This window comes from Agelaius tricolor, unplaced genomic scaffold (genome assembly GCF_023055355.1).
Source record: "Agelaius tricolor isolate 1412-34295 unplaced genomic scaffold, bAgeTri1.0.p SCAF_3, whole genome shotgun sequence".
In the NCBI taxonomy this organism is placed as follows: domain Eukaryota; kingdom Metazoa; phylum Chordata; class Aves; order Passeriformes; family Icteridae; genus Agelaius; species Agelaius tricolor.
Genome location: NW_027269263.1, coordinates 20,595,185 through 20,607,363, shown reverse-complemented (window position 1 = coordinate 20,607,363; position 12,179 = coordinate 20,595,185). Strand labels below are relative to the sequence as shown.

At 37.5% G+C, this 12,179-nt stretch overlaps 1 protein-coding gene and 1 long non-coding RNA gene across 36 annotated transcripts in view; one reads left to right on the top strand and one right to left on the bottom strand.

The window, feature by feature from the left end:
* Positions 1–12,179, bottom strand: part of TNRC6B (trinucleotide repeat containing adaptor 6B) — a 132,074-nt gene that overhangs the window by 52,127 nt on the left and 67,768 nt on the right. For 18 of the 35 annotated variants that reach the window (XM_071422960.1, XM_071422933.1, XM_071422939.1 and 15 more), the window contains 2 exons: positions 970–1,057; positions 137–220 (listed from right to left, as the gene is read on the bottom strand). The exons of 1 other annotated variant lie outside the window; for it this stretch is intronic. In XM_071422960.1, coding sequence (XP_071279061.1) covers positions 137–220; positions 970–1,057 — 172 coding nt within the window. Of the gene's footprint in view, positions 1–136; positions 221–969; positions 1,058–4,446; positions 4,584–5,891; positions 5,961–6,919; positions 7,038–10,047; positions 10,073–10,960; positions 11,053–12,179 lie in introns of those variants that run through there. 16 more of the 35 variants (XM_071422941.1, XM_071422952.1, XM_071422966.1 and 13 more) reach the window with 9 other exon arrangements.
* LOC139588053 (uncharacterized) lies at positions 4,708–11,912 on the top strand. The gene is made up of 3 exons (XR_011678550.1): positions 4,708–6,260; positions 10,770–10,947; positions 11,715–11,912. It is a non-coding gene; the product is annotated as an uncharacterized lncRNA (long non-coding RNA).

Here is a 12,179-nt window from a genome sequence, read left to right as displayed (position 1 = left end):
CTTTGCCACTGGGCACGGTGGAGAAGAGTCTGCCTCCATCTTTTTACTCCCTTCCACAAAATATTAACGTACACTGATGAGATCTCCTGAGCCTTCTCTCCTCCAGGAGGAAGAGTCATAACACTCCCAGCTTCACCTCATTTGTCAGATCCTCCAGTCCCTTAATCATCTTAAAGGCATTTTGCTGGACTTGCTCCAGGGTGGTTGCACCTATCCTATACTGGGAAGCCCAAAAAAGATTTTACTGGTAAAAAGTCTGGATAATACCCTAAGAGACTCAAGCTCCTGTTTCAAGTTAATTCCTAGGACAACCTGCCAGACGTTTTGTGCAAAATACAGACTTTCTACTACACCAAGTTTCAAACTTGTTTTCTTAGCAGAACCAATTTTTGGTGACTTATAAATTCTCCACAACTCAGACTTGAACTGGCAGACTTCAGCAGAAGTGCTATTTGCTACAGAAAATGTAAAATTCAAGTAATACTTAGCACAAAACATAAACAGAATCTTCAGTAGTAAATATTTCATATAAACTTCCTTAATGATATTTTTAAAAAAGGATCTTCCTGCTCTAATAAATATTTACTCAGCTTTACTGCAAGAATTGCAAAAGCCCATCAGTATCTCAGTCCACAAACACCTCAAACAAGTAGCAGTTGTGTACAGAGAGATCCAAAGAAGCCATATTAAGTAACTTAAACACTTTATATCAAAAAAATTCTTTCATTTTACATAGCACTCTAAGGAGAAGAAATATCCAAGTAAAACACTTCAGTTCCAGGAAAATGATGCAAAAAAGATTCTTTAAAGAAGCATCACTCTAAGAGTGGTGTCTTTAAAGTGTTTTTAAAGAGCACCACTCTTCAACAATCCGTTTTTAAGTTAAAATACAAAAAAATTTAACATCTTATTACCACCAACACTATTTATGTTTCAGCTGGATAAAAGAATTCAAATATCAAAACCCACCTTCTGAGCAGAGTCCTTCTTTTTCTTATCCTCCTTCTTCCTTTTCTTGTCTTCCATTAACTGTTCTTCCCTTTCTTGCTCCTTCTCTCTGCCAAAACATGAGAAACAATGGTCTGAGTGCAATCAAGTTGTGTAAGAGCCACACAGACCATAAACCTCTTCCCTGCAAGAGAGACAGTCAAGTTATCACACTCCTCTTATCATACTTCATTTCTATCTGAGGGTTTCTGTCCAATTGTGATAAGAAAAGCACCTTTCTAGCTCAGTATGGCCACAATCATGCCACATGCTGCATAAAGGAAAATTCCTTTTTTCAGATCAGGTCTGTTATGGCAGTTTCCCACATAAATTAATCACACAGCTGATAATAGAAAATATCTTCAAGGCATTTTGGTCAAAGTACTCCTATAATTGGGTCATGCTATTATTTAACGAAGAGTCTCGTGAATCTTTTCATATGGTAAAAAAATAAAAAGGGAAGTTGTAATTTAATATAAGATAGTTTGGTCTGATACAACATTTATCTTCACAAGGGGAAGAGATTATTCTATTGCCTGTAGCTATGTCACTTGTAAGAGACTAGAAGTGTCACATCAAATCAAACCTATCATTTATTATACAAATCTCTAATTTAATTTCTAGGCTATTGTATCCACCCACAGAATTTTTGTGATGAAACTTGTAATATAAATTACTTTCCAGGGAATCTATTTTTTTCTCACAAGAACACTCTTTCAAAAAAATGAAAAAAAAACCAAAAAAACCAACCATGCAGCTGCTATTGTTGTCAAGCCATCATCTTGTTGCTATGTTCTGTATTAAATATGAAAGTACCATGGAATAGTTAATTTACTGCATACATACTATTGGCTGAGCTGTTTCTATGGTGAATCACATTTTGTTAACCAGTTCTCCTTATAAAGAAATTTAAGGCCAAATTTCCAGCTTACTTGGAGTAATTTCTTTTTATAGGGAAAGATTAAGACAAAGATCATTAATGTAAAAAGATGATTCGACAGATGAGGAGTAGGATCAGAGACTCTACAAATGGGAACCAACTAACAACTATATCCCACAATCTTTAAGAAGAAAATTTTATAAAAATCAGAACAGTATTAAAAACAAAACCCAAGTTTATAATAGTACTGAACAATTTTTTGTTTTTACACCTAAATCAAAGGACTGTTTTGACCACAGTTTAAAAAAAGAGTTGAGTTAGCTTTGCTGTCATGTTGTACAGACTTTTCCTTGAATTGCATCTATACAGTAAAGGTAAAAGAAATGTCCTTCTTTTCATTTTCACTCATTACTCCAAAGCCAGAGTGCAAAGAGACATTTACACAACTGATTCCTACAAAAGTATTTTGAGATGCTATGTATTAACAGGTTCCTGATTGAGGACTTCCAAGAACTCTCTAAATGACCAAGGTCCTATAAAGAGTAATAAATTACTTAGTGGTTTCCTGAAGCTGGGCTCCCTTTCTTCATGGATGGATAAAATTGGTAAGGGCAAGATGAGTCCTTAGTAACAACATCCTGAAGTTACCACCAAATGCAATTACTACACTTTTTCAGTGAAGCACTGGGGAGCTTAGTGTACTTTGCACTGTCTGTCATAGCATTGAGACAGACGTTTTTATTTTCTTTGAGCCATAGATTGTGAGCAAGATGAAAAAGTTCTCCTGTGACACGCTCATCATTCTAAGTTGCTATTTTTACTATGTTTACATAGCTTGACAAGATAAAAGTTGTATGTCTTTTGGGCTGCAGCGCATGTTACAACTATACACTATTTCCAAAACACTTTCTTGCAGGAGGCAAATGTTTAAAAAGAAGTTTTAAAGGAGATGTCTCAAAAGAGCTGCTGAAAAATGGTAGGATCAAAATACAAAATGACTTCCATTAAACTGCTTGGCATACAGGCAGCTTTCTACTTAAAAGCACTTTCCTTACTTTTGTGAGCAGATGAGAAGGGAATAGAAAAGAAAGAGAAAAGAACCACATTCACAATCACAGCTGAAACTATGGCTTACAGTGACACGCAGTCTTAAAAGGATTCCAGGACAAAAGATCCATAGCCTGAAAGTAATCACCTAGTTATGGTCTGCCTTTGTGATAAATTTAGGACATCGAGATTGCAATTGCTGCTGCCTTGTTTTTTGATCTATGTGGACTAAGGCTGCAGAGAAACCCTTTTGCTTTGCAGGACAACCTCCCCTTCTGCTTTTTAGTAGAGATTTAATATTCCATTGGGTGCATCCTCAACAACGACAACACAGCAGCAACCAACACTTGGTTTACTTCATTTACCAAAACTTTATTTAGGCTTCAATTCACGTAAGCTCTACTAAGGTGGAAGGGAACTATGTGAACACCACATGTAGGAGACCCCAAAGCTCCTGACAAAGCGCTGAGCGAAACCTCACAAACACGTCAGAGGTACAAAGTTACACTTTCCAAATGACAGAGCAAGAATAGATGCTACAGACACACTAACAACGTACAACCACGGTGAAAGTTCACTGAACTAGAAGGATAAGTATCTTATTGTTATTCTGGGGAACACGAGTGCTACTCTTCGATGCATTTCACTAACATTTGTTTTATGATCGATGATTTTCCTCTTCAGCTGATTGCAAGATACTTGTTGAATACAAGTTTAACTTGCAGTGTTAAATGTTCTGAGAAATTCAACATCGACAAAGCTTTCAATCACCTCCTCGATTTATTCCAGAGATAATGCTGCCCATTAGCATCTCATTAGCCAAAAGACAGTTCTTCTGGCCTGCTGAAAACTCAGGGTCCATCAGGTGCTTTCCAGTAAACAGCTGCTCACACTGAGGAGATCAACAGGGGGATAAAACCCATCAACTCCAAGCAGAGTGAATTTAGAGTAATACAATGGGGTGTGGTTCCGGGTTTTGTTATGAGCACACTGTAATGGGAACACGGACACACCACAACCCTGAAGAGGAAGTCTGCTAAATAGCAATCAGCAGCCAGCTTTTTAATCTGTTTTTTTTTTTTCAAGAAAACATGTGTTGATCTAAAAATATGACCTAATTGCACTTTAAGATCTCCCACAAAATCTTAGAATCAACATAACTAAGAAGTATTTTAAAAGCATATTACAGATTTTAATTCCAAGTATTTAAAGTAAGGCATATTAACAGTTTACAGATTATGAGAAACTGTAAATTGTAATCCAAAACATTATCTTCAGTCTAGAAAAAAGCAAACCCAAATAAACCCAGTATCTATGATGCATTACACCTTATCTATGTTCTTAAAACAACCTCTTCTGGCTAAGTCAAAAGAAATTATTTTAGAGAAAAGAGTTTTTTTTCCACTAGTTAACTAGAGACCTAATAGAAACCAGTTGTGAAGCCCATGTTATCAAAACATCCATTTTAAGGGGAAAAAAAAAAAGGCAAAACCAGATATTCAAGAAACGTGTTCTCCCTCAAAACAATTTACCTGTTTTGGAAATTGTTTATTTCCTGTAAAATTCCAATACTAATTTTTCCAGAAAATTCTATTTTAGAGAGTTGTTCTGACAACACGATGGGCTTAAGGCACAGGTAGAGGACAGAAGTTGCCTTCAAAGGCAGCTCTTGCTGTCACAAACCGAACTGTGAGACAAGATGACATAAACATATTGCACACTATCTGCTGCCAACACACTTTGATAGGCAGAGATAAAGCGCCACACAGTATTAGTCTACACAAACCCCATAATCCTCTAAGGTCACCCTCAAACTAAAACTGCACAAAAAAGGTAAACGTGAAATATAAGAAATTAAAACTCCTAGAATGGCACTTTAGTGCATGCAACTCCCAGTTCCTTTCGCAACACCACAGGACAATGGTGTGAGAGTTTCGAAGTTCCTCACAGGTGAAGATGTGCACTACCAGTACTGTGAGTCCTCCTCCCTCCTCCTGACCTCACACTTTACCTCATTTCAGTACAGTCAACCTGAGTTAGCTACACTATGACACAGGAGTGGCAATAAACTTCTACAGGTGCATGCTGTTCTTTGTGTTGTGATAAGCATAGGGCAATTTACAAACCTGCTTCCAAATTGTGAGCCAACTTGTGCATCCTCTTTCAGAACACTGGGATTCTGAAACCACACTTGCAGGACCAGAAGCACTTTTCTATCTATATAGCTACCACATCACCTGAACTGCTAAGTCTTCCCTCAAGCCATCAGCCACAACTAGCCAGAACTAAAGGCCTTCACCATAAGCAGAAAATTATTTGCATGCACAGACCACTGTCACTTAGAAGCAAAACCTGAGCTATTAATAACTCTTCCTTACAGATAAGCCTCTAGTGATCCAAAATATCAGACCATAAATATATTTCAAGTCTTTTGGAAACAGCTGGAAAGACTCAAGATTTGATTAAACCAGAAATTTATCCAACAATAAGGTATCCAATATTGGTCAAGATTTGAAGCAAAAGGATTTCAAGTGAACTACAAGCACCTAACTTCTCAACATTGCTGAAAGTTTTCTCGATATTAAGTTATACAGCCTGGATATCAGCAGAATTAGGCATCACACACTGGTGTCTCAGATGTGTTGCAAAACACCTTTTAACAAGCTCAAGTCTAGGTGTAGCTTCCACAACAGAAGCTCCCTTCACTCCATACAGGGACAAAACCTCTTACAGCAAAGTGAAATGTCTTCAACTGTGCTATCTCATGAACATCTTGCTGCTGGCCACTGGCAAGTGGTTTTCATTTACTTCCATTTTATTTCTCTTCATCAAGCTCTGTCCTTGACCTTCACTTGTTTGGACTTTCTCTGGAACTTAGATGAGTATATGGGAAGCAAATTCAACTCACAGTAATGCATTAAAAAGCATAAAATTATTACAACTAAGGGTCATAAGCAATGAAGAAAAGGCATACTACCAACTCTCAAGTGAGTTCCTTGAGGTGCAAGCCCTTCTTGCTGCAGCAATGAACACTGGCGGCCTACAGCTTGAAAAAGGGATGAAAGCTTTTAAATCATATCAGGAAGCTGGATGTCAGTGACCAAAAATGAAGCAAAATTAAATGCAACACAACTGGAGCATAAAAATCCTTACAGTTTTACTTCACTTTCATTTAATATATCCCACTCAACAGGCATGCTTCATTATTTCAGCAGCATGAGAAGAGTGTGGCATGTACAAACATGCAAGTGTGCTCCAGTGCATTTAAAGAGAACATCAAACAGAAGCAAGATGTAACACAGCATGGAATAAATTCCAGGGCTGACAGACCCTACATTCCTAAAAGGTAAAATTACTTCCACTAGACTAAGCCATGTAAATAAAGAGTTATGATCTTGCTGATCAAAAGAGTCAAAATGGGATTAATACATTTTATTTTAACAGAAGTTAAAATACTCAACATCACAGTCTTCTTTCTTATTAGGCAATGCTTGCATGCATAGATTAGACAGCCATACAAAATATGCTTACATGGGAGATAGCCATTTTAAAAGTCAGTCTTTAGGCTGAACTGACAAAAATGGAATATGAAATTACTTTAGGCCAAGTGATTTCTGATGTTTATAAGGAAAAACAATTGATACTTCAGAATAGCATTCCTGAAGACCTAGAGTATAAAATCTTTAAAGAGAGGAAAAAAAATTATTTGTTTGCTTGAAGTGAGACAGAAATTCAAAGCATCACTGAAAAACTGCAATACCGATGGCAAGGGATAAACTGTGCAGTTCAAAATTGGCCATCTAGGAAAAGGATTATTGTCCCACACTTTCTGAATCTAAGTGAAATCTCGATAGCAGAACTCGGTCCTTCAGAGTATGAAATTTAGACTTTCATATTTGCAACATGCATAAATAGTATATACACCTTATGTAAGATAAAAAGCCCGTCCTCTCTCTCTCTCCCAGGGAAAGCTGTGGATTTTATATAAACACAACACATACTCACCATGTATTAAATAAAAGACAGAAAGGGTGTTTTTAGAAGTGCTCTAAAGCAGCATTTTCAAAAGATTATTCCTTTTCAAGAGTAAGCTGCTTTTTCTTCTCTTTGGCTGAAAGCCAGAACAGCGTCAGAGCAAGAACGCTGCGCACTTTACCAGCGTGGCTGGCCCAAGCGATAGGCCTTTATCGCAGCACAGCATCAGCAGCTGGCCACTGCTGGGGATAACAACCAACTCCACACATCAGCAAACTCACTCAGCTCAAAGGACATGTTCTAAGGAATGCTCCTTACCAACTGTTATTACACTTGTTAACAGAGGAAAATTAATTATTTGTCGTGTAGTCTATATATAGAATTTTGTGATGTATCTATATACACCATTATCTACCTGTATCTTTGTGGTGTGTTCTAGATATATTCTATACACGAGCATAAAGGGCTCTTTAGAGAGCTGGATGATATAAGCCCTACAGTACAACAACAAATGCTCACAGAAATTGAGGTTTTTTTGTCAGCTCTTCAGCAACTAAAGGGGGCAATTTCAGTTTTAAGAGTCACCTCTTCATAAGAAAACCTTGAAATATGTTAAAAAGATAAAAAAGATTTTTAAAAATTCTGTATTTCTTGCTTGCACTCCTTTAAGCAGAATTACTCTTTCCAGCTGTACAATTTCTATCTATTGATATATTAAAAAACTGGCTTCCAGATACAATTTGAAGTTCCTACATGTTAGCCAACTGATAAAAAAGAAAGCATTAAGAAAATGGAGAGCTACAGCCAAAATTCTAAAATGTAAGAACTGAGCAAGTTTTCTCCCCTACTTCAAGCTTTAAACACTTTGGAGCTCTTGCAGAACTATAATTATTATTTCACAGCATGCACAACCATGCACACCAAAGACACAGGTAAAGTATGTTTAGACAACTGTGAAAAGCGGTAAAATTAGCCCAAGAGTGGCAAAACATGAGGTCAGAAATTTGCCTGTAATTAAGATGTCCTGTAATGTATCCTATCAGGACATCCCTTTGGCAAGACATAGTTCCTTTCAGGACTTTAAGATTTTATGTGATCATCAAAAAGCTTTCTTTTCCTCTACAAACTACTCACACATGTAGAAAGCTGCATTATCTGTGTTTGCCAATAAAAATACCTGTGTCATTCTGACAGCCCCAAGACACAGCACAGACCAGTAAAAGGGTAACAGCTACCAGAATAGAATCAAGGAAGAACCTGTGCCCGCTACAGGGACACAAGTCAGTTATTTCACTGGGAAGAGGGAGCTGGCAATCCTCAAGATCAGTGTCTTCCCTCTATGAGAACCAAACCTGGACACAGTATGTTAAAGATGGACTTCAAAGCATTGAATGCCTTCTCCTGACCCACTGGCTATATCCTTGCTAATACAGCACAGCACATGGCTGGTTTCTTAACAGCAAGGACATCCTGCCGATTCACATTCTACTTTTTCTTTCACAGGACCTTCAGGTGTTGTTTCTGCAGAGCTACAGTCTAATCAGCGGATGTCTAGCCTAGGCTATAGCAGGGGGTTCTTTTGACACAGATGTAGTACTTTCCATCTACAATTGTTAAATTTCAAGAGGCTTGTCAGGCCCTTTTCTCCAGCCTACTGTGTGTCCCCTGAATGGCAACCTTAATCTCCAGAGGAGTCAACCATTCAGCCTCATTTGATATCACCTGCAAAGGTGCTGAGGGTTTGTTCCATCCCAACAGAGCACGTCATTAATACAGATGTTGAACATGAGCAGCACCAGACTGCCCTGCTGCCAGTGCACTTGGCACTGCTAACCAGTACCAGCTCTGTGTCACCAGCTGGAAATGCAGCTCTGGAATACTTCCTCTAAAAAATGTATTAGCATAGAACAAAAACATAGCTCTGTACTTAGTGGTCCAGTGAGCAGGAAACTAATTACTGACACATCCTCTGCAGAAGGACTGCAGCAGGTAGCTAAATGAGCTACCCTCCACTCCAGGTCTGCACCAGGACACCACTGCATTCAGCAGCCCAGATCACTTCCACAAGTGAGGCTCAAACCTCTCCTGGCAGCTTTGCCAATGTCTTACTGGGGCTTTGAATGTGTTACAAACTGGGACACCAGTATTACTGCCACCTTAATAGTGCATTCTCGTAGATATGTATGAGAAGTGCTATTAAAATAATACTATTAATACAACTGCAGTTAAAAATGAAATGCTAACTCCTGCCTACAGCATAAATTTGATTTTAACAAAAGAGCTCCGTACTTTCTTAGAGTACAAAGTTCTATTCTTAAATGCCAAGAAAAGAATTATTTTTCAACACTAAAAGAGTCACAGGAAATTTATTTATTTCCCATAGTAAGGTAACTATGCCACAGTGCACACAACAATTATGACACTTGTTTTAATGTCAGAATGTGACATTTCAGAAAAGAATACTGAATAAGTATAATACAGTTTAATCAAATGAAACGCTTTCTGCCAGAACATCATTTGTGGCACCAGCAGAGGCTGCACAGACAGTAAAAAACTGGATTATACAGAATCTTTAACAAGCAGTTACATTTATTTTAAACTTTGACATTTATATATATTTGTGCTTCTCAGTCAATAAAACCCTAGGACCTAAAAGCCATCCTGGTAAAGATCCAGACTATCTACAGATAAAGAACAGACTTGTAGGGGAAGGGGAAAATAAAGAAAACATCAGACAACATTATTACAGTGTTACTTGCTGCACTTTTTAACACACTTGAAAATACTGGAGGCTTTCTTAACATTCATGACATGGCACTTCAGATCAAGAAAAAAATTAAAATATAAATATCAGTGAAGCAGTTTCTATTTAGTGACTATTGAATTACTGGGAAAAAATCCCTCACCAAACCAAGCCAAGCCACAGTCATACTGCTTACAGGCAGCTTCTACTGAACGGCAAGATGCTTGACTTCTACCTGCATGGGGATATTATAAGGATACCCTCATAGTTGCATAGTGGTGTAATTTACATTTCATTTTGGAAGGGATCTGACTGCTTATTTTATTCAGTTTCCAAAGAAACACTCTAAATTTATATGCTAACAAAAACCAAAACACTTTATGCAAGTTAATAGTCTGACAAGCACATTACATACCTCCAGATCTGTGTAATATTATAAAATTTTCCACATGCAGTGCTTCAGGGCACTGTAGTAATGAAAATAACATTTATCAAACTGTAAGTCATTATTTTAATTATACTAAATCAGAATACTAAAGGTAGAATGTATTTAATTTTATCAGTGTGAAGTTAAGAACAAGGCTTTCCACACTAAGTTATTATTCTTTGGTTGTAGGTCAAAGTGGAAGAACCAGCAAGTTAAGGTTGTTTTTTAAATGTATTAGAAGTTCAAACAACTCTGTACAGCTTGCTCAGATTTTCTTGGCAAAGGTATTAAGGTTTGTATTTTCCACTCCATTTATTACCTGAGGCAATATTTATTTTTAACAGGTAAGAAAATTCATTCAGTTACTTGCTGCAAATATTCAGTTACAAACTTCCAGGCCTGTCATGATCCATATCAGGAAGTCTAAGGCAGAAGCAAGTAACAGATTTTCCAGCTCTGGAAAATGCTGTAGAAATCTCAACAAATTACTCTATCATGGAACAAATCTACCTAAATCTATGTTCAGCATATTCAGCTGAAGCCAGGCAGGTAAATTCTTGATATTCCATTACTACAAGGCACGCTCCATAAATTAAGGCTTATAACTAGGGTCATATAAAGCATGGGGGTTTAAATAACTGCTGTTCTTCAAGACTACAAACCATTGTTTATTCTCAGTAGGGACAAACACTGTTCCTCTTCATCCTTAGGCCAGCTGAGCTGAGAGTTGAAGCAGGACTAAAGACAAGTAAAAAGCCCCCAGGAACAAGCTGTCCAGCCAGACTGCAATAAAGCAGGACAAAGATCCAGGTGCTTTCAATTTGAATTCACTGTACTGCACTGGCATAAACTGGCACTTACATTCAGCTATGTCTCACACTTCACTGGGTAAGCTACTCACCTTGCTGAAGTGCTTCAAATAAAAGTTGTGATGCCCCTTGTTGTAAACCACACCTATGTGTTTTGTGCAATGAATAAAATGCAGATATAGCACTGTGTAGGAAATAAAAAAATAAAGGAAATAAAAAACCCTGTATTTGCATGCGTGAAGCATGGCAAATAACTATTTAATGTTATTGTGCCTTATATAATTAGGTAAATGTCTAGCTGGCTCAGTCTTGAAACAGATGTATACTTTTCAAAAGTTCCTCACTATCTTGTAATTTTAATGACAGTATGTAATCATAACCTTCCTCTGTCAGTTGAGGAAAAAACCTCACAAGTGACTGAGATTTATATTATTATGCAATAGTCAAATACAAGATGCTATAAGAGCTGACTATCAATCTTGACAATCACAAAGCTCAAATACAGACAATATTCAGTCTGAAAAAAGAACTTGTTTACCAGCTGAGTATCATGGATTAGTGAGCTCTTAGAATGCAATAAAGATTATATACAGTGAAGTTGCAGTTAAGCATGGTGCATACTCAACTCAAATGAGAGAGATCTGTAACAGGCAAAATCCAGTCTGGTCTGTGACCAGATAACACACGCTCAAGTTCTCATGTTGACTCTGAAATGCAACTGTCACATCCACTCCCTTCTCACCCTCTGCCCCCGTTAACGATCTGTTTCCTTAAGAAATACCTGCTATGTTTAGCAGCTCAGTAAAGTTGTGTGTGTTTGTTCACTTTTTACCTTTTTTTCCTCAGAATGGACTTGGGGGAGGAAAGGATGGCATTTAATAACACATGCTGCAAAACAGAGCTTTCCCAGGATATGTAACAAAACAAGAGACTGCACGACCTGCTCAAGGTTACAGAATGACTCCATTGCTCACTCTGAATTCAAAACTGGTATCCTTCTGACTCCTCCTGCATTTTCACTAATAAAATAATACCACTACTGAACACTTGCAGAGTTCCTTTCATCACAGGATGTCAAAGGCCTCTATAAATATTAATTAAGCATTGCAACAACACTAAGACGTATGTAAAACTTAATTCCGCACATGAGTAAACCCAAGCAAAGAATAAATAACTATGTTCAAAGCCACAGGACAAGTCAGCAGTAGGGAGAGAAATGGCTCTTGCCATTAAGGAACACTCCATTAGAAAAAAGGACATAATTAATACCTCAAATGTGATGTGAAGAGCCCTTGATCACCAATACATTAC